This window comes from Leptosomus discolor, chromosome 2 (assembly GCF_034619465.1).
Source record: "Leptosomus discolor isolate bLepDis1 chromosome 2, bLepDis1.hap2, whole genome shotgun sequence".
Lineage (NCBI taxonomy): Eukaryota > Metazoa > Chordata > Aves > Leptosomiformes > Leptosomidae > Leptosomus > Leptosomus discolor.
Genome location: NC_141392.1, coordinates 19,408,253 through 19,428,007, shown reverse-complemented (window position 1 = coordinate 19,428,007; position 19,755 = coordinate 19,408,253). Strand labels below are relative to the sequence as shown.

Sequence of the window (19,755 nt, the reverse complement as noted above, 5' to 3'; positions counted from 1 at the left end):
AAAATGTTCACTATACCACTAAAACATTTTTGGCTGAAGGATGTCTGGGAACCAGAAAAAGATTCTCTTATTGCAAAAATGAATTGTGAAGGAATTTCTTCCCGAGAGGGAGGTGCTCCTTCCTGAGCTATGATGTACATCCAAGGCTAAAGCCTAGCCTTGCCTGTTAGATGCCCCATATGTGGCAGGAGGCTGATAGGGTTCACACAGCGCAAGGCACAGTGATCTGAGAAACAAAAGGTACGGACAGCCCATGCTCAAAAACAACAAGCATTAGAGGGAAGGGGCAAAAACCCCCAAAGCAATTCAGGGTTCACTGATCCAAAAGGAAGCTACTCCATTTTGTCTCAGATTAGGGGGTAAGACATTCCCTTTTTACCACCTAGCCACCTAAAGCCTCCACCTCATGTATGTTGTCACTGTCATCAACTGTTGGGTTCTTTCCCCCCTCCTCAAATTGGTATAAGGGACCAGAAGGTTAGATGTTGCAGGACTACGCAGCTACTATGTGTTCAACAGTGGTGGTAACACAAGGACAACACCCAACTTGGCAAGTGGCAGCTTTCACTGTTGGCTACATCAAGGTGCGTGTATGTATGCATGCATCTGCATGAAAAGGACACACACACCCCCCAAAAGAAGATAATTTGTCTTAAGGTGAAAAAAAACCCCAACCAACCAACCTGTTTTCCTTCAGGAATCTGACCTGCACACAGCAGATTTGGGGGAAGGAAGAAAAAAAAAGAAAACTGTGGGTGATATACCCACCTCAGCTACCTCTTATCCTCACTCTTCCAGGGTGTACTTAGCATCTTGCTGAAAACAGCTCCTGGAGCACTACAGGTTTTCAGCCACTGTGTCAGATGAGCTGGAAACTGCAGCCACTCGGAGTTGCTTCACTAGCATTTCCACCGGGACCTGACTCAGAAGAGTGAAGAGAGGACGGGTGAGAAGAGGCAACTGAGGCCAGGACCTTTTATCCCCCTTTCTTTTTTTTCCTCCTTTTTAATCCTTTACATGGAAGTCAAAGCCCTTAGACAGGGCAAAATTCACCTCTGCAGATGTAGCCAGCAGAGATGTAAATATGATCCACAATGTGCATCTGAACAAACATATCTCAGGGGAAAAAAAAAATCATCAACTATTAAAAAGAAAAAAAAAATTAAAAAGTGATCATTAAGAAGTACGCTTTCAGGTTTTCACAAGTCATGCATCTCTAATTTGAGAAGATTAAATATTTTTTTTTTCTTTTTAGGCAGTGATTTAAAAATAAATGGCTAAATTATAGTTAGCGCCAAAAATAAAAAAGCAATGAGTCCTCTTATGGCTTTGATCTCCCTTGTGAAGGGTAAAAGTAGAAGAGTATTGCCACAATTAAAAAAAATATATGTATATATTCAACACCGACAAACATACTATTTTTTCCTTTGCTTGTGACAGTGGGTCTTTGCAGTACTTATTAAGGAACTCAAGCACGTTTGGATGCCAGCAAGATGGAGCAGAGACCCCGCTGCTTCTTTCAACTCCTCATCAATTTCTTGACACAACTCCTCAAATGCTTTGTCGCTTGGCTGACTTTCTGCAGAGGTATCTACACAAGGTTGCGATGCATAGCCACTGTCTCCAAGAGGATCATCTTCATAGTCAACGTCTGTATCCACTTCACTGTGAAATCCTTCACTGCCATCGCTTCCATCATGGCTGGTCTTGGAGATAAATTCATACACCTCATCAAGGGAGGACAAGGAAGACACGCTGGACCTAGATGCACACCGCTGAGAACCCATGCTGCTGGCACTGTAGTTGTGATCCTCCTTTGGATCAATATTGGTGGCCACAGAATCATTTTCCTGCAAATTTATGGAACTGGGAGGATTGAACGCACTGCCGTAACTCCTCTTCTTAGGTGTCTTCAGAGGCTGAGGTTTCTCACCTATCAAAACCAAGATTCGTCAGTAAGCAAAACTCCAATGAGATCACCTGCAAAACCAGCACACTCCCGTTGGCTGACTGCAAAGTAAGCTAAATGTGAGCATTTAAGAGTCATAATATCTTGTCCTAGGTTACAGTGTAAGATGTGCCCAAAGAAAAAAAAAAAAGTATTCTATTGCCATCTTCAGGAGCTGTTGAGACCAGGTGGGGCGGTGCTCCCTGCCTCCCCCCCCTGGACTATCTCCTGTCAATGGGCACAACAATGCCTTATCGCCTGACCCATTGATAACTCGCTCCTGGACTATCTCCTGTTAATGGCCCATCAAGGAACTGCCTCACGACTCCCCATCCCATTGTGAGATGCTCCGCCCGGGGGGAAGGAGCCAAGCAGTCCATGCCAAATAAAAACTGAGCTCTCCAACACCCTAGCAGCCTTCTTCCACTGGACTCCCAGAGGAGTTTTTTCCCCCACTGGAGTTCCAGAGGACAAGAGCTACCTACCTACCACTGGACCTTCCGAGGAAGACCAGACCCTTTTACAAGATCGCTGCTTCCACAGAACTACATCCATCACTTCAGGAGGACTGCAGCCACCATCTTATCGGACTGCTACTGCCACCCTAACAGGGTGTCAGGTTGTATTCCTGACTCTGTCAGTGTAAACCAGTGGGTTAGGTTTTTTTTTCTGCCTTGTGTTGTACATATATATACATATATATAAAGAACTGTTATTCCTATTCCCCATATATTTGCCTGAAGGCCCCTTAATTTCAAAATTATAATAATTTGGAGGGAAGGGGATTGCATTTTCCATTTCAAGGGAGGCTCCTGCCTTCCTTTCAAATCAAGACACTTGTGCACGTTTACTGTCGTCCACAGAGGACAACAGTCTTCAGCTAACCACAACTAAGAGCTGAAGAAACAGAGAAGTAGCTAAGAAACTCTTCTTACCAGCTAGCACAGAGAGGGCAGGAGAAGAACTTTCTAGAAAAAAAACAAAATTAACCGGGAAAAAAAGAAGGTGGTTCTATAAAAGTCTGTAAAGAAGAATAATCAAACCAGAATTGCTTCTTGACTGCTGTTACTATTTGGAAACTAGACCATACTTGTTTCCTGAAACTTTACAGAGAAAACATTTAGCTACTGGGTAGAGAAGTAAAACAGAATAAGATGACTTATACTTACAGTCCAACATCCCTTGTTGAATGGAAGTATTTAACAGCATCATTGCAGTAGCAGCATCAATATCAGATTCTGTGAAGGAGAAGCAGTAAAATGTTAGATCTCAGGTAAGCCTGACAAAATGAGGTCCCTGGAACATACGAAGAATATGTATCTGCATATATTGGCCTACAATAAAGAGCGGGGGAGGGGGAAATGTAACTAATTCAGACAGAGCATGACTCTTACACAGTGCAATACAGTTACAGAACAGTCTCGTATCTTAACTCCAATATTCAAAAGCTGAATTCTCACACTGCACTTACCAAAGCTGAAGCCACGAATCAGCAACATTAATCAGATATTCATATGACAATGCTGTTGCTATACTTATCAACAAATGGCTTTTGTTTGTACTGGTTGAGAGAGAAAGATTATGCATATAGCACAGAGCAAAGCATCTCAGCAGCTTCATACCCTGGTTATGTGAATATGCAAAGCTGAGAACGAACGTGCCCCTTAACGCAGCACTAATTCAGCACGCCTCTCTCCTCAGCAGCGTTTTTCACACTAACAAGTCAAACGGAAGAAATCGAGAAGATGAGGCGGGAAAGGGCACTGAACTGCTCAATCTAGAAAGCACGGGGATCTAAATAATAAATAGGCACTTAAAAAGGTTTACGTGAACTGTGGCACTTTTAGCTACAGTGACAAGCGCTGCTGTAAAACACCATCCTTTGCTGCCTGGAGTGGACTGCTTACATCTCAAAAAGGGCACCTTGAGGACATTATGGCAAAGAGTGACATTCTTAACCAGAATCGGGTGAAAAAGAAACGAAACAAGCACACCTTTCCCACCCATTTCAGGACACGCTCATACACTTTAAAAAAAAAAAAAAAAAAAAAAAAGAGGAAATCCAAGGTCTTCCTTCACTTACTTCAGCTATAGATGATAAATACTCCTTATACAGGAGAGACATGTATAAGAAATATATATGGTGGACTAATCAGGCAAAAGAAGAGCAAAGAGACAGAGAGCTCTCACAAGAGCCTTGGTGTCTCAGAGCAAGAGACTGCATCCGAGTGTATGTATGTACATATGAGTCGTGAGTGGAGAAGCTGGGCTGGAAGACAACATTCTGGAAGGTACCGGCAGTGAGCAGAACATGCTCTCAGTGCTGCTGAACTGAAACTGGGGTGGGAACTGTTGAAGTGAAACATCAGTAATGACATTTTTGATGGCATTTGTTTTCTCCCCCCCCCCATTATATGCATTAACTATACTATAGAATTTGAGGGGAGGGTTAGCATTGGGAGGGGGACTGCAGAATTGTCAGTTTGGCTTCCTTATCTGATATAATTGTCCCTAACTTCATCTCTGGTCAGGGAGGAATTTAAAGAACATGACACCTTGGGCAACATGGGAAGGGGACTGAGCTGCTGTTTCCAACACAGGTTATAAAACGTACACCCCCTTGTTTTTGCACTCTCTCATTTTAAAACCAGCATACTTTAAGGTCTATCCCATTGCGCTCATGAGATTTTTTTTTTATTATTCTGTTTTGCCTCTTTGGCAGCAATACAGCCCCTGAATTTACAAGTCATATGTATCCAACTGACAAAAAGAAATTTAAAAAAAGCATGAAGAGTTACTTTCCTCCACTACCATAATCAGAAAGTGAAATATTCCCATTCCTTATGTGCTATCACAGACATTTTATTTTAACATCTGATGTTGGTATGTAAGCACCACCTTGTTAAAATGACAAGCAATCGAAGGCATTAATGCAACACAGAATCACTACCTGCAAAGAGCATTTCTGCATCTTAGTACCCCCAAAGAAAGAAGAGAGACACTTCTTCAGAAACGTCTTAGCAGTACTGTGTCACCGTTAATATGCTTTGGCTTCATTTGTGATTGCTCTCCTCGATAGAGCAGTATTTCCCAAATTTGTGTTTCCCCAGCAGAATGGCTGAAGAAGCACCTTATTACAAGGAGTTCTTTTATCTGCACAACAGCTGCCCTACGTGACCCCGAGAACATTAATGGCTTCCCTCTAATGCCAGGGAGATGCTGAACAGTTTCACAGAGATGCAGAAATTAAATGAGAGCAGACATACATCATTATTTTGGCACCTCCGGTGTAGCAAATTGGAATAGTTAGCATCACACTGGCAACCTCCAAACCTGTCACAGGATACACCAGCAAAACCATTAAGAGTAGGGGGATTTCTTGTATTCTCTAACAAGCCCTGAGAATCCCAGATCTAGTAGCCCTGCAGCAGCCAGCCAGCCAAGGATGCTTCCTTGCCACCCGGGTACCACCATAAAACCTCTATGTGGATGCATGGTCATTATCATCTGTGGACTAGGCAGCTGCTTGGTCTCTTAAAAAACCTTGGTTGGCCTTGCTGCCTAACCAATGTTTCTGGTTTGTGGCCGAAAACTAAAAGCAACCTTCTCACCTCAAAGCCTACTGCCCTAGCAAAACCAGAGAGCTGGATGTCTGCTATGCTGCTCAAGTCCTACTTTGTTGGTGGCCTTTCATTATCCTTTTGAAAGAGCTTTAACAACACTCCTCTACAACAAATTAACACATACTCACTTTTTCTTGGAATCAGCCCTTTAAGAATTGAGCACAATTCACTTTTCAGCACTTCAAAAAATATTTATTAGTATTTTTGACAAAGACAAGCCTTCAATGTATTAAGCTTTAGTAGTGACCTGCAAGACCTGTGCTCAACAGGCTTCTTCAAAAGAAATGCTGCGATACCGAGCATGCTGTCTAGCTCCCTCCTGGTATCAAGGCCCACTAAAATATTTTAAAATGAGGAAAACTTTTTTAAAAGTACATCTGGGAAAATGAAGTAACCATCTTCTGTTCAACAGCTGTTGCTACTTCTATTTGCACTTGACTGTCAATGAAAAACAGATTTCCATCTTAAACCCACTTTTTTTTCTTTTTCTTTTTCTTTTTTTTTTTTTTTAAATCTGAATCTGGCTGGCTGTTTTTCCTTGTGGAAAACAAAAGCAGAAATCCCTAGCACAGAACTACAGCCAAGTCCTTATTATTCTAATGCTTGTTAAAACCTGTAAGAGTAGGTAGATCCCAGTGGGCTGAGGAAGGGGACACCATAAAGACAAGCAATGCTGCACTCTTCAGCAGAGATTCCTTGAAAATAAACAGCAGCCTCTTCTGCAAAAAAAACCTGTGCTCTTTCTCTAGCCATACCACTTCGGCTTTGTCTGTGCTACGAAAGCGCAAGTGTAGCTGTGCTGACATCCCCTGCTCAGCTGGCACGCTGCTGCCGGTGCCTAGCCTGCCCCTCAGGCAGGTCTGCAAGTGCTGAACAACTGCCCTAACAGCAGTGCCAGCCACTGCAGGGACAACCAGGAGGGACGAGCACCTTCTGAAACATCCTCTACAGACAGCTATATTTAACTGGCTAGATGGGGAAATGTGTTGTGCTTCTGAGTTCCTGCCAAGGCTAGAAGAGATCACTCATCCACAGCAATATCCTGAGCATAACTTGGTCTGATCCAGTCTTTCTCCACCAAGTTAACATAACATTTATATAGCATAGAAGCTTTTGGTCGTGGACGTGACTTGTTTTCTCCTGCACCTACTTCATTACTAGTGCAGGAAACACAGAGGGATAAAAACTTGGTTGAGGAGAAGCACTGCAGCCTACAGTATCAAGACCTGTATTTGGAGTCCATATATTAAATCCATCCTATTCCCCTCTCCTGAGAGTCAAAATGAACATTTGCAATTTTTAAGGTGATACCTTAAACTGAACAGACATCATGAGTCTATTTGGTTAACGGGGTTAATATCCACAGCTTAGGTTTTCCTGCATAACTACACTGACAATAATACAAGCTTCTGCCCAAGTTTTTGGCAAGTGAGTGAAAAGCACCACACAGCTGTGAAATACTCATCTGAAGTATACTCGTTGTTCCATACTGCCCTGCAAATCCTGTCGTGCTCTCCCACCCACCTGTATCAAACTTTAAGGGACCTCTGTGGCCACATCCCACACAAATTAATGTAATTTATATATTAACATTTGCTGCCTTTTGTTCTCAGATCTTAGTAACAAAAAAAACTAGTACAGAGCTTTCAGATTTGTTTTCTACTGAACTATTCATTCTTTAAGTAGGTCATATTTGGGAGTGGTATGTCTGCTAAATACCTTCTGCTGGCAGAACAAGATGGCCCCTATTACATCTTGAAATTCATCTTATGGATTTAAACTTAATACAGAAGTGGCTAATATAATAAGCATGCATTCTACTACATCAGGTTTTTTCATAATCTAGCAGACCCTTTACAGCAAGTCCATACACAGTATCAGCTGAGCTTCAGTACATGCTTATGACTAAAACCATGGAAGCAGAGCAAAAGAAAATTAAATGTTTACCTTTGAGAGATCGGCCATGATTCTGCTGAAGGACTGAAGTTAGGTAGTGAGGGGATGCTGACCTACTGAAAAGAAATGCAACAGGTCAAAGCCAAGCCCTAATTAGCTAAATGATTTGTACAAAATATAGTAGACACGACACTATGATCATAGAACGGTAAAAACAAAACCAACCCAATCACCACAGTTTGGTGGGCAAGCAACTTCTATTGCCCTCAGTAGATGGCTCGACACATTGGTTGATGGTTTACGTAGCACTATAAGCCATCATCAGCATTTGGAAAACACCTTCAAATGCACACACTAAGCAAAAATCTTGTTGGCAAGAAATACTATCTTCTACAAATTCTATGTACCTGCCTAAAGGCTACATTTTAAATGAAGATCAGTATTTTTTAGTAAGTGAAACCTACATGTGAACAAAACATTAGCTTATACAGGGATGCTTAGAGCTCAGGAGCAATAGAATAGGTAAGGACCAGTTGTGGCCACCTACTGTTCAAAACAGTGGTGGGAGATTAACAAAAATGAAAGGTAGTGTTGTGCAAAAAGCTGGGGAAGAACAAAAAAACCACAAACCAAGATATCTGCTGATTTCAAAGTTATCTGAAGCTGGGCTGTTTCAGTGATGCTGTCTTGCTTTTTTTGCATTATCAGACCAGCTTTGCACCTGGCAAAGTACCACTTAACAACTTATAGAAAAAAGGGCAAATTAAAGCTTTCATACGGCTTCCTGCTACACATCCAGTCCTAATTACTCAGCTCATCATAAATATACTAGCCAACAGTTAGAAATAAATACAACAGAAATAGTATACAACTATTAAAATTGCATGAAACATAGAAATGTGAATCTTTTATAGTATCCCTGGAAGAATTCGAAGGGTGGTGAGCAGAATTTTCAAGCCCAACTTGTAACAGCAACCTCATGGGATTAATGGAGTGATTTCTATCAGTAAGGTGTGTCTACCTTTTACATTTATCATATTTAGGCAGCTCTATTTTCCAGAATAAGGCACAGCCACAAATCCCCCCAAAATCACAAAGCTGCTAAGTGCTTAACATTTTTTTTTAATTACTTGTCTAGATCATTAATTAGAAACCAAACAATTACTTCAGTTTTTAAAATACCTTTTTAAAACGAAAACCTTCGTTCTTTAAGTTGAATTTTGAAAAAAATTTTTTTTTTGTTCCTTTTTAAGTAGGTGTTATAATTTGGGTAAGCGGTCCATAAGTCGGAGGTCTCGACCACTCCTCGAATTGACCATGTATGGTTAAGGAACATGTCCTTGGCTTGTAGGCTCTTGGCTCGTACCTACTTTGGTCACGATTCAAAGATTATACACAATGAGTACCATAATAAAGCCTATCTAGCAGACATTTTGGACAATAACACATTATCCTTGTTTCTAACCACTAACAGATGGTTAATAAACACCTTAGGTCTGGGACTTTACAAGGGTATCCTAGCAGCATCAGCCATACAAATTTTATTTTACATTTGATCATTTATTCCATTTGAGACTTATCTTCCCAAAATAATCATTAGTCTCTCCAACTAGTATCCACTAATTAGAATTCTTGATATTTGAATCAAGATGGGAAGAGTAAGGGGATTTCCAAGCAGCATCACACATACACACCGCCACACACACACCCACACCCACACTTCTAACATCTCAAATCTGGTGATTTCTGCAACAGGGGGATCGAAGCAAGGTGGCTTGAAATGCATCACCCGAGCTATGTAAGGAGCTCTTGCAGCACTGCAGCCTGCCTGGTGCTGGTACCCTGTAAAGGAGAGCAATATTTAAACATCTCCCAGTGTGGTAACTGAAGGGAAAAGGATCCAGCACAGCTGAACACGAACATGTGCAAAACTCATGTTCACTGTCTGGTATGTTTTCTTATAGGGGTGATGGAGTGAAAAGGGGGGGGGGGGAATCTAAAAATAATTTTAAAAATGGCCACAAGGAAAGCAACAGACCCACCCCAACATGGCTGGCTCTGCAGTCTCCAGGTAAATTGTACAAAGAAATGCTAAACTCCTTCATCCTTTTGTCTCAGCTCAGATCCTTCAAGAGTCATACCCACACAGAGCTTTCCTACAGCAAATTAATGTTTAGTATTGATTAAGACAAGCTATGCATATGCATAAGGTATTTGCAAGATGAAGACCCTGGCTGTCCCCAGAGCCCAGGGATACGATACATGTAGTAGTAGAAACAGAATGCAGCTAGGGGCCTTGCATCGACTTGTTGAACAAGCTGTGCAGAAATAAAATGCACCAGTGATGCCAATCATCTATGATAATACATATTTCAGTGTAAGTAGACACAGATTACAGTTTTGGAAAGCTTCTGCTCAAAGTAACAGCTTAAATTTTATTTTGAAATCCTGCTGAATGATAGCTATATTCCCCATGAACACACTGTAAAATAATTATGAACACTAGCTCTCCCACAGAAAAATTCAGAGACTCTCGCAGTTGAATTCTAGCATCACTCTGTAGATAAATTTGGATAGTCCTTCCAGCCTCTCTGCAGCTGTACCTGTGGGCTTTCTCTTTCTCACCACACACAAGGTAGCCCCTTGAGGGCCCTTCCTCAAAATTAGGCTGGAATTTAAATTTAATCCAAGAATTTTTAAATGTGGAAGGGAAAAAAATAAATCTGTTTTTCTGTGTATGACTAAAAGTCATTAAAATGGTTTTTATTATTAAAGGAAAATAAATCAGCTTTCATTACAGAGAAGTTTAGTATCTTAAAATGTTGGGTTTATTTTGTTGTCCTTATAAACACAAGCCTTGCAAAATCCTTCATGTATTGAAGGCAGTGAGAATTTTGCCATGCGTCTTCATTAGGACCAGGATTTCCTTGTAATTGTGATTGTTGGCAAGCGTGACTAGTCTTTCCGTGAAAGAAAAAAGTTATTGAACACAACAGCTTCAAATTAAAGTCCTGATCTTGCAAGTACTTTAGTATTCAAAAAAATCTTTCCTTCCCTATACCTAATTTCAGTACATTGTATTTATACAGGGTAGGTAAATAACACTTCAGTGCTTGTACTGTTGGACTACTCTTGAAGACCTTGGAGATATTAAAAGCTTAACTGGTCAAGGCTCTGAAAAACCTGCCCTAGGCTGAGTCTGTCTCAATCCTCTGCTTCTCTGGCTTCACCGACAACATCCAGAGGTCCCTTCCCATCTGTATTATTCTCTAAATCTTAAAGTTTGACCGTGTTAACATAGACACAGTGTTAACAAAGCTTTTAAGGAGCAAACCTTCACTCGAGTTGTACCGAAAAACAGAAGTCCATACCCTTATGCAGAAGCATAGTTTCAATAATCTTTGTTCCCATAAAACAAAGCCTGACAATACCACCAGCCATCTCATACTTTCCAATTTGACTATTTCTTAATACTTACAACACTCAGGGTTATTTTACTAATGCTCCCGTTCCAGCAGAAAGCTTCTGCCTGGCTCGTTCAAACCCAAAATGACCCTTCACAGGTCAAGACAGCTAGAAGGTCAGAGACCACTGTTACATCTTGTAGGTTACAAGCCCAACTGGCAAAGCCCAGACCATGCAAATCCTTGGCTGCTGCCAGACAGCTAAGGCTTGCACAGGGGTGCCAGCTGCCAGGGTCAATGTCCCGTTGGACCTTAGAAATGTCTGCTCAATGTTATCGGTTTTACCTCCTGCTCCAGTAATCCCGGTTCCTCCTGTTTGTTAAGGAAACTCTTTGCACTAAGGTTAAAGCGTAGGGCAATGTACAGAGACCTTAATTATCTCTTATCTCACCCAAATGCTTTGTTGAACTAGATAAACTGGACACGTGGAACTGAGCTCACCAACAGCAACACATTCCTCTCTGCTTTCTGTCCTCCTCCCTGTCCTGCCTCTATATGCTGACCTAGCTGCTGTTCCTCTTCCTCTACTGCAAATGCATGACATTGACTTCAAATTCTCCAAAATCTATTGCCTAATCTTAAAATGTGTCAGATGAGGAAGCCCTGATTTCAGAAGTCTTGCACGCTCCACCTCAGGGTACGTTTATGGTAACGGCTGTTCTTCCCATCCCTGCTGCAAAATGCTTTTAACAGCCTTGGAGAAAAACACCCGTCTCTTAGACCAGCCTCTCTAAGCACTTCAGATTGTAGAAAAGTTGATTGGTTTTGACAACAGCATAGAATATACACATTTTATATCCAGATGAGTGACTTACAGAAGACACACGCCTCCTTCCAAGCTAGCAGCACCAGGCATCCTAGATCAGTCCCAGAGACCTGTGCTTGAAGGAGGATTTTGCTCCAGTTCCTGGGACTGCCTGCCCTCCAGTGAAATTTGGCTCACCAGCAAGCACCCAGCACAGCCCCAACCTTCTTTTAAACTCTCCCACAGTTACAAAGATGACTCGGACACAAACCCCAGATCTGTTATCTGGGAAGCCTGAGCTCATGACACCTCCCTGCCTCGTCTAGCTAGTCTCACCTAAGCCCCACTCAAATTCTTCTCTCGCGTGGCAGCCGATAACAACACATCAACATCTGCTTGGGCATTTCCTCTGCTAGGTCAAGTAAAGTAACCACGTGCCCTACTTGGATGAGAAAATTCACCTACCTTGGTGGTGATGCCGGTGGAGTATAAAATGCAAGTGCTGAGGGAAACGGTTGCTTTTTCAGTGCTTGGACAAGATTAGGTTTATATTCTGGGTCAACACACCATAACGAACCTTTGCCATTCACCTGCAAGAAAAGTGCTGCACATTAGAAAATCCAGGTGCCAGACTGTTACAGTCATTTCTAATTTAATGATCCCAAGACACAGCACAGTGCAATGACGTGGGCATTCACCACTGTACAGCTGATATACATCATCCTCAGGCAGCTCCATTGCCTGCACAAAAAGCAGACAGTCCCAAACTGAGCGTATGGTCCTGAGACCCTTGTTGTACAGCATGGAAGCACCCATCTTGCAGGTTACGATAGCACCTCCAAAGCCCCTACTTTAACACTTGGTAAATACAGCTGTGAGTTTAAGGATCTGTCCAGACATCAATGAATTGATCAGCAGTCTTTTGATTAACATGTTTCTAAGTAAGAAACCAAAGCACCTTTCCCTTTGCTTAGATATGGCCACATTCTCATTCAACTTTACACTATCCTGTAAAAACATCTTGCCAGATTCGCAGCTACAAAATGGATTATTCCCACTTCTTCAAAATCTGAAAACCTGATTAATGTATTTTTGATGCACCTAACAATGTAACCACCACTGTGCTAGTCATTCTTGATATTAAATTTTATATGCCAAAAGTTAGGCAAGATAAAGCACCTCCTGCTTCTCTCAAGGGTTTCTTCATATATTTACTACAAAAAGAAAAAAACCTTGTTTTTTAAGCCTGCTAGTTCTTGCAACATAGAGAGGAAAATTAAATAGGAAAAGTTAAAACAAGTCTATAATGACTGACCTGACAGATCAGCTAACAAACAACTCTACAGGTAGCGGTGACAGGTTTTTTTGGGGAAAACTGATGTTACAAGAGTGGTCATGCACGTGGCAGAAGGATGAGGCACATCCACACCTGAATGGGAAGACCTTTCTAGAGGATTTTTGGGAGGAAAGTCTCAGAGCAGAAACAGAAGCTTCTTGGAGTACCTCCTGTAAGCCCAGAGGCCAGTCCCATTATCAAGGGAGTATTAACACCATTTTATGGCAGATACTGCATGACTTAAGACTGAAAAGGACCCACAAAGCATGTAAGTCTGTAGACCTATTTAAGTCACGGGTCTTTTCCTTAAAAGAGGAAATACTTTGCTATCGAGAGTGAAAAATCAAATCAGGGGGTCTCCAGCTGAGAGACAGAGATGCTACTCTGTAATTTTAGCTGAAGCCACTGCCTTTCATAAAGATCTCTTGAGCTGCAGCATCTCTCAGCGTTATTTATTTTCTTTACCTGAATCTTTCTTACATTTATCTTTTCATGCTAAAACCGGGCACAGCCTGTAAGGTGCCTATCAAGAAGCTTACCTGTAATTAAACAGCCATGGTAGCTGGCAGGATGATTTAGCCAGCTAAGTGCTAACAGGGGGGATCCTCCCAACTTGCTCCATCCATTATCTCAATGACAGACTAACACCCTGATTGCTTTCCTGAGCCTCTCCCAGACCTGGACCCTTTCCCCAGCATCCCAGCCCTGCCCAACTCCTGCTTTTTATTTTTTTTCCTCCCTTTGGTAGCTTTCAGGCTGTTGCCCTCAGGAGCCCCTGACCATCAAACCGCTACTCTACACTGTTATCTGCTACTTCAGGGGAGCCCTTCCACTTGACACCTAATTCAGTTCAGCTGGGCCCTGCAGCCAGAACAGGGTTAGTTTCCCTCTTTCATCTTCTTAGCCACATATTCCCACCAGCTTGCTTCGCTGACAACATAACACAAGGATTTTGGGTGGGCATTGCAACAGCAAGTGAACTGGGGCACACCCTGAAGCCATAGAGACACTCAATCCAATGCAAGAGACAATAAAACAGGGTGACTTCTTCTTTGGGTAGTTAGATTGGGTTAGATATAACGTGAAACCACACTTCCACCCACCATTATTTGTAGTAAAAGCAGACATTGAGCAAAAGAGATAATGCCCAGGGGGCTGCTCGTGTGCACCCTTTCACTCCCATCTGCTGCTTAGCAAAAACGCACAGTGGAAATCCAGTGCAGGTCTGAAGTTAGTGTCATGCTTTAAGGGAAAGCCATGCACAACTGGAGCTGGAAATTCCATAGAACACAGATACATCCAGCTTTAAAACAAACCAGCAGCCTAACCACAGCAAAAAAAAAAGACTGTGCCATTTCTTCTAGAAAAGACCAAGCCTAAGACAATCTAAAATGCTAAACTGCCTTTGGAGGTTGCTGTTTCACACCAACAGTAGGGCAACGGTTGATGTGCTAGCTGAAATGTAGGTGTAACTTTTACTTAACATCTAGAGAAACATCCCTCCAGAGTCAGCACAGAGCAGCCACCAGGACGTTTTGACTCTCCATCTCAAAATAAGCAGGGCAGTTATATTGTTCTGATGAAGTGAAGTTTTCTACTTTTGTAAGAATTTTGGTTTTGCTAACATTTGAATTAGGGGTTGTGAAACTATGTGAAACTTTGGGGCATGAAATTCTGCATAGCCTGTTTGCTGATGGGTTAGGAGGAATGTACAGAAACTGCAGGAATCCAGGAATAGCAGGAGCTCCCTCAAATCTATACATACCAGACAGACATTAAGGAGACATCAAGGAGACAAAGCTATCTATACACACCAGATGTTAAGGAGATGCCTAGCAAACATCTACATGACTGATTGTTACAAGAGGTTGCACCAGAAAAGGGGCCCTGGCTCGTGCTCAAGAAGGAGGATTCAACTAGAGGACATCGTGAGGAGAACTATGGACAACTATTAGAGACCCTTGGAAGACCACCGACCCATTTAGTTCTGCTTGATAGAGCATGTGCAAGTGGGAAGGAACCTACGTAAAACATTTCTGGGAAATCATTAGAATAACATTGCTTTTTTTGAGGAAAGATGATGAATGTATAATGAGAAAGGTCTATAAAGGCTGTAACCACACAACCAAAAAGTGCGCTGACCTTTGCAAGATGATTTGCCTGTGGGCCCAGCGCTGTAATAAAAGAATGCCTTGCTTTCCAATACCTACAAATTGGTCTTAAGAGAGTTATTGATCTGACATTTCACTAACATTTTGGAGCCTGAACAGGGACCCTCTGCCGTGTTTCCCATGGATCTGGGGAGTCTCTGGGACCTTCACGCCAGCGTCACGAACTTCTCCTGAGGAGGAACCACAGATCCCTGGACCAACTCAGGACACCAGTAAGGCCCCTGATTTTTTTATTATTTAAAAAGCCATTCTTAAAATTTGTTTGCCTATCCACATTAGTCACAGGAGATGACCTGTGCAATGGATAGAGGTTTGGTTGGTTGGTTGTCCAGACATAGTATCTGAATGGAGGTCAGGATCATGGGTACCACTGCCTCTAAGGGGGGAATCTTGAAAATGTCCCCATTGGGTTGCATTTTGCAACACTGGAAAATAAATTGGGTTGCATTGTGCCACATCGGAAAGTAATTGGTGGACCCCCGAGTGGCTCGGTTACTTGGGAGACTTTGATAAAATACAATGGTGGCCTCTGTATAAGTTGGAATCCAGAGAGAAATGGCCACTTAATGGTACATTGAATTATAACACCTTGTTACAATTAACGTTATTTTTAAGATGAGAGGGAAAATGGAATGAAGTAAACATCCTGAGTGGCAAAAGGATTGTGGATTTAATATTTCTCCAAAAGACCCTCTCATATTATCTTTAGATCTTCAAAAGCCACTCAAACATTGTTATTCTTCGTGTAGCATATGACAACTATGTGCTAAACACTTGGAACATCCAGAATAAGATTTGGACTTAATGGGAGCCCCCAGGAGGAGAGGAACTGTGGATGAAGGAGCTGAGAGTGATGGGAACTCAGATACAAAGGTGTCCGAGGGAGGTGCTAGCTTTGTGGTGAAATACCCCTAGCACCCAGGCCCAAATAAAGCAGTATCTCCTCTCTAAACTGCAATAGTTTCAAGAGTCCTTATTTCAGGTAACAGTTTTGGCAACCCAGATGGCACACCAATACTTTGACTTTGGCTGTTTCTTCTCGCTGCTGGGACTCATGATGGGAACTCCAGTGCACACTGGTTAATTTTCTGGGGACTTCCCAGCATGTTTTCCTAGTGGGCAGTGAGTAATCTGCTGAAGCTGCAAGTAGAGATATTGCTCAAGATATTGAAATAATTGGAAGGATTGGTTGTAATGTTACTTCTTCCATGGAACGGGGATAACAAAGGCTTCCCCCTTGGGATGTATATTGGCACATTGGAATAAGTTTGGGGGAAATCTGTTAACTAAAAAGAAACTAATTGAATATTGTAATCAGTGGTGGCCAGCGTATGTTTTGGAAGATGAGGAAAAGTGGCCGAAGAATGGGACCATGAATTATAATACTATTTTGCAATTGATGTTATTCTGTAGGCAGGAAAGAAAATAGGATGAAATACCATATGTTGATTTGGTTTTGCTTTGAGAAATGATTATAAGGCATGAAGGGATTGTGGACTGGTAACTAAAGATGCTAACGTGTTGTCATTAGAAAAGAAGGATGCGGGAGACGTTTAAAGCGATGCTGTTCTGCATGTAGTATTTGAAAATTGTATAGTAAGAGTAAGTATAAGGAAGGAGATGTTGAATTTTTGGTTGCTCCCCACAGACCAGAGGAAAGACCTGGTAATGCTGATGAAAGGCAGGATTTAGAGAATGAACCTTACAGTCTGGCTGTGGGAAGGACAAGGCGGGGGGGGGCTGCACTGCAGGCTCCTCTTAGACAAGCTGTAGGACTGGTGGGGGAGCCAGTATGGGTTAAAGTTCCTTTTTCTGTGGCTGATTTGCAAGCTTGGAAATAAACGTCTGGGAGCTGTAGAGAGGACCCAGAGAAAGCTGCGCAAACTTTGGAAACGCCCTACTCCTCTCAAGAGGGATCAATGTGTAATGTGTAAACAAAAGGGACACTGGAAATGAGAATGTCCACAAAATCGTTTTAGAGACCTCTTCCGAGGAGGCAGGAAAAAACCTAGGGTTACTAAATTACTTACTTTGGGACAAGATTCAGATTGAAGGGGACCAGGGGAGGACTCGAAAGCATCCCACCAACAGAACCCCTGGTCACCCTGACGTTAGGGAATGAAAGTGTGGAATTTTTAGTAGACACAGGAGCAACTTGTTCAGTTTTAAATACATGCAAGGACAAGTTAAGTGATCAGAAGTTATCAGTTACTGGTGCCACTGGAGGAAGGGAAACTTGGCCCTTCTTCCATCCTATTAAATGTGGATTCGGCTCTCAAACTTTTATGCATAAATTTTTATATGTACCAGACTGTCCTATGCCACTATTGGGAAGGGATTTATTAAGCAGATAAATGACCAGAGGAAAAAGTGCTGGAGGCACAAGTTTGTCTGTTACAGCAGGGAGCCAGAGCAGAGGACTCCGAGATTCCTGAAGAGGTGTTGCAGGCTGTTAACCCCCTCGTGTGAGTGTCTGGAGTGCCTGGGAGGTCAAAAGCCATAGAACCGGTGAACATTGAACTGAAACCTGGATCAAAACTTCTAAGACAAAAACAATACCCTATAAAATTGGAGGCAAGAAAAGTGTTGGAACCTCTAATACTCACATTCTCCCTGTAAAGAAACCACATGCAAATGAATATCACCTGATACAAGATCTGAGGGCTACTAACCAAATAACTGGGGACGCACACCCTACTGCTGCAAACCTGAATATGCTGTTAATGACTGTTAGAGATACTGGTCAGTGGTTCACAGTACTGGACTTAAAAGATGCCTTCTTTTGCATTCCTCTGGAAAAAGAGAGTCAGGAATTACTTGCTTTTGAATGAGGAAACCCCACAATGGGAAGAAAGACTCAATTACACTGGACTGTAGTCCCCCAGGGTTTTAAAAATAGCCCAACTATTTTTGGAAATGAGCTTGTGAAAGAACTAGAGGGGTGGGAAGAAAACAACGCATCTGTGACTTTACTGAAACACGCTTTTGGTGTAGTCCATGCTCACAGAGCAATATGGAAGAAAGTGGTTTACTAACAGCCCAAGGCAAATACGGGCAATTGACTGGAAGACTATCAGAGGCTGTACAGTTACTGAAGCAAGTGGCTATAACGCGTTGTAAAGCCCACCAATTTGGAAAATAGGTGGCAGAAGAGGAAGTGCTGAGTTTGTGGCCGGAAAAAGATAAGAAATTAGACCAGGCCCCGAAATATTCTAAAAAGGATGATCAGCTGGCAAAGATGACACAAGCTGGAAAGAATGAGGAAGTGTGGTGGATAACTCTTGACCAAAGAATAATACTTCCATAAGCAGTAAGGAGAGAATTATTGGAGAAACTCCATGCAGAAACACATTGGGGAACAGAAGCATTGACAAAACTTTTGCTATTGATGTGGGAATGACTGCCATTGCAAAAAGCATAGTAAATAAATGTCAGACATGTCAAAAGAATAATCCCCAGAATAGACCAAAAAAGAAAAAAAAATAAAAAGGGGAAATACTCCAGCAGATTACTGGCAAACTGACTTTTCAGAACTTCCCAGGCAGGATGGATACCAGTACCTTTTGGTATTGGTCAATACTTTTTCACGTCGGCCAGAAGCCTTCCCCTGCCGCACCAATCCAGCCAGAGAGGTAGTGAGGATTTTATTAAAAGAAATAATACCTTGATTTGGAATACCAATGGGAATGCCGGCAGACAGGGGTCCTCATTTTGTGGCTAATGTAATACAATCATTAGCTAATGCAATGGGGATTAAGAAAGCATGGATCAAACTATAAAAAGGGAAATGAGTAAAATTTGTCAAGAAACACAACTCAAATGGCCAGATGCCCTTTGGCTCTGGTAAGAATAACTGTGAGATCTGGGGATAAGATTAGCCCCTTTGAAATACTGTATAGAAGGCCTTACCAAACTCTGCAATCTCAAGGAATGGGGAGTGAACAGATTTTTGGGAGACATGCTGTAAAAGAATACACGATGTCTTTGAGAAAGTTCTTTTCTCCCTTAACAGGTACCTTCATCAGCACAGTTCTTTTTGGTCTATCACCTTTTCTGCATCTTTCTAATGTTTCTAATTTGACTTGCACGCCTTTATCTAGGCAAATAAAAGAAGGAAAATAATTCCTACCTTTTGAAGCACTGGGGCTATTTTGTAAAGACAGGAAGCTTCCAGCCCCCAGCATTTTGGGACTTGATTATAGCAACATGGGTTAGAAACAAGGTGCCCTCCATGGTGCAGCCTTGTCCTTTACCACCACCCTGCCACAGTCCCTCCCCTGCTAGCAGTGAAGTACCACCAGTGAGTATGGCCAGTCCAGCAAGGAAAGCCCAAGGAGCGATCAAAGCAGAGCACTCAGCCAGCAGCAGGGGCTTGGGCTCACTGCAGAGGCAGACACTCATCCCTGTGCTGCACAAAGCCCTCCATGAGCTTCAGCCCTGGACAGTGGCCCCAGCTCCATCAGGTATGGGCAGTTCTCACCAGCTGCTTCCACTTGAGCCAGATGAACCACAGGAAAATATTGCACATGTGCATGGAGGTGTATAATATATTAACCAAGAGGTTTATCAGAT

General features: G+C 42.3%; 1 protein-coding gene across 1 annotated transcript in view; it reads right to left on the bottom strand.

The window, feature by feature from the left end:
* Nucleotides 1-1,415: 1,415 nt before the first annotated feature.
* Nucleotides 1,416-19,755, bottom strand: part of FOXN2 (forkhead box N2) — a 38,294-nt gene continuing 19,954 nt past the window's right edge. The window contains exons 3-7 of the mRNA XM_086460719.1: nucleotides 12,142-12,266; nucleotides 7,519-7,583; nucleotides 5,217-5,281; nucleotides 3,118-3,190; nucleotides 1,416-1,933 (exon numbers count right to left, since the gene is read on the bottom strand). Coding sequence (XP_086316845.1) covers nucleotides 1,416-1,933; nucleotides 3,118-3,190; nucleotides 5,217-5,281; nucleotides 7,519-7,583; nucleotides 12,142-12,266 — 846 coding nt within the window. The remainder of the gene's footprint in view (nucleotides 1,934-3,117; nucleotides 3,191-5,216; nucleotides 5,282-7,518; nucleotides 7,584-12,141; nucleotides 12,267-19,755) is intronic.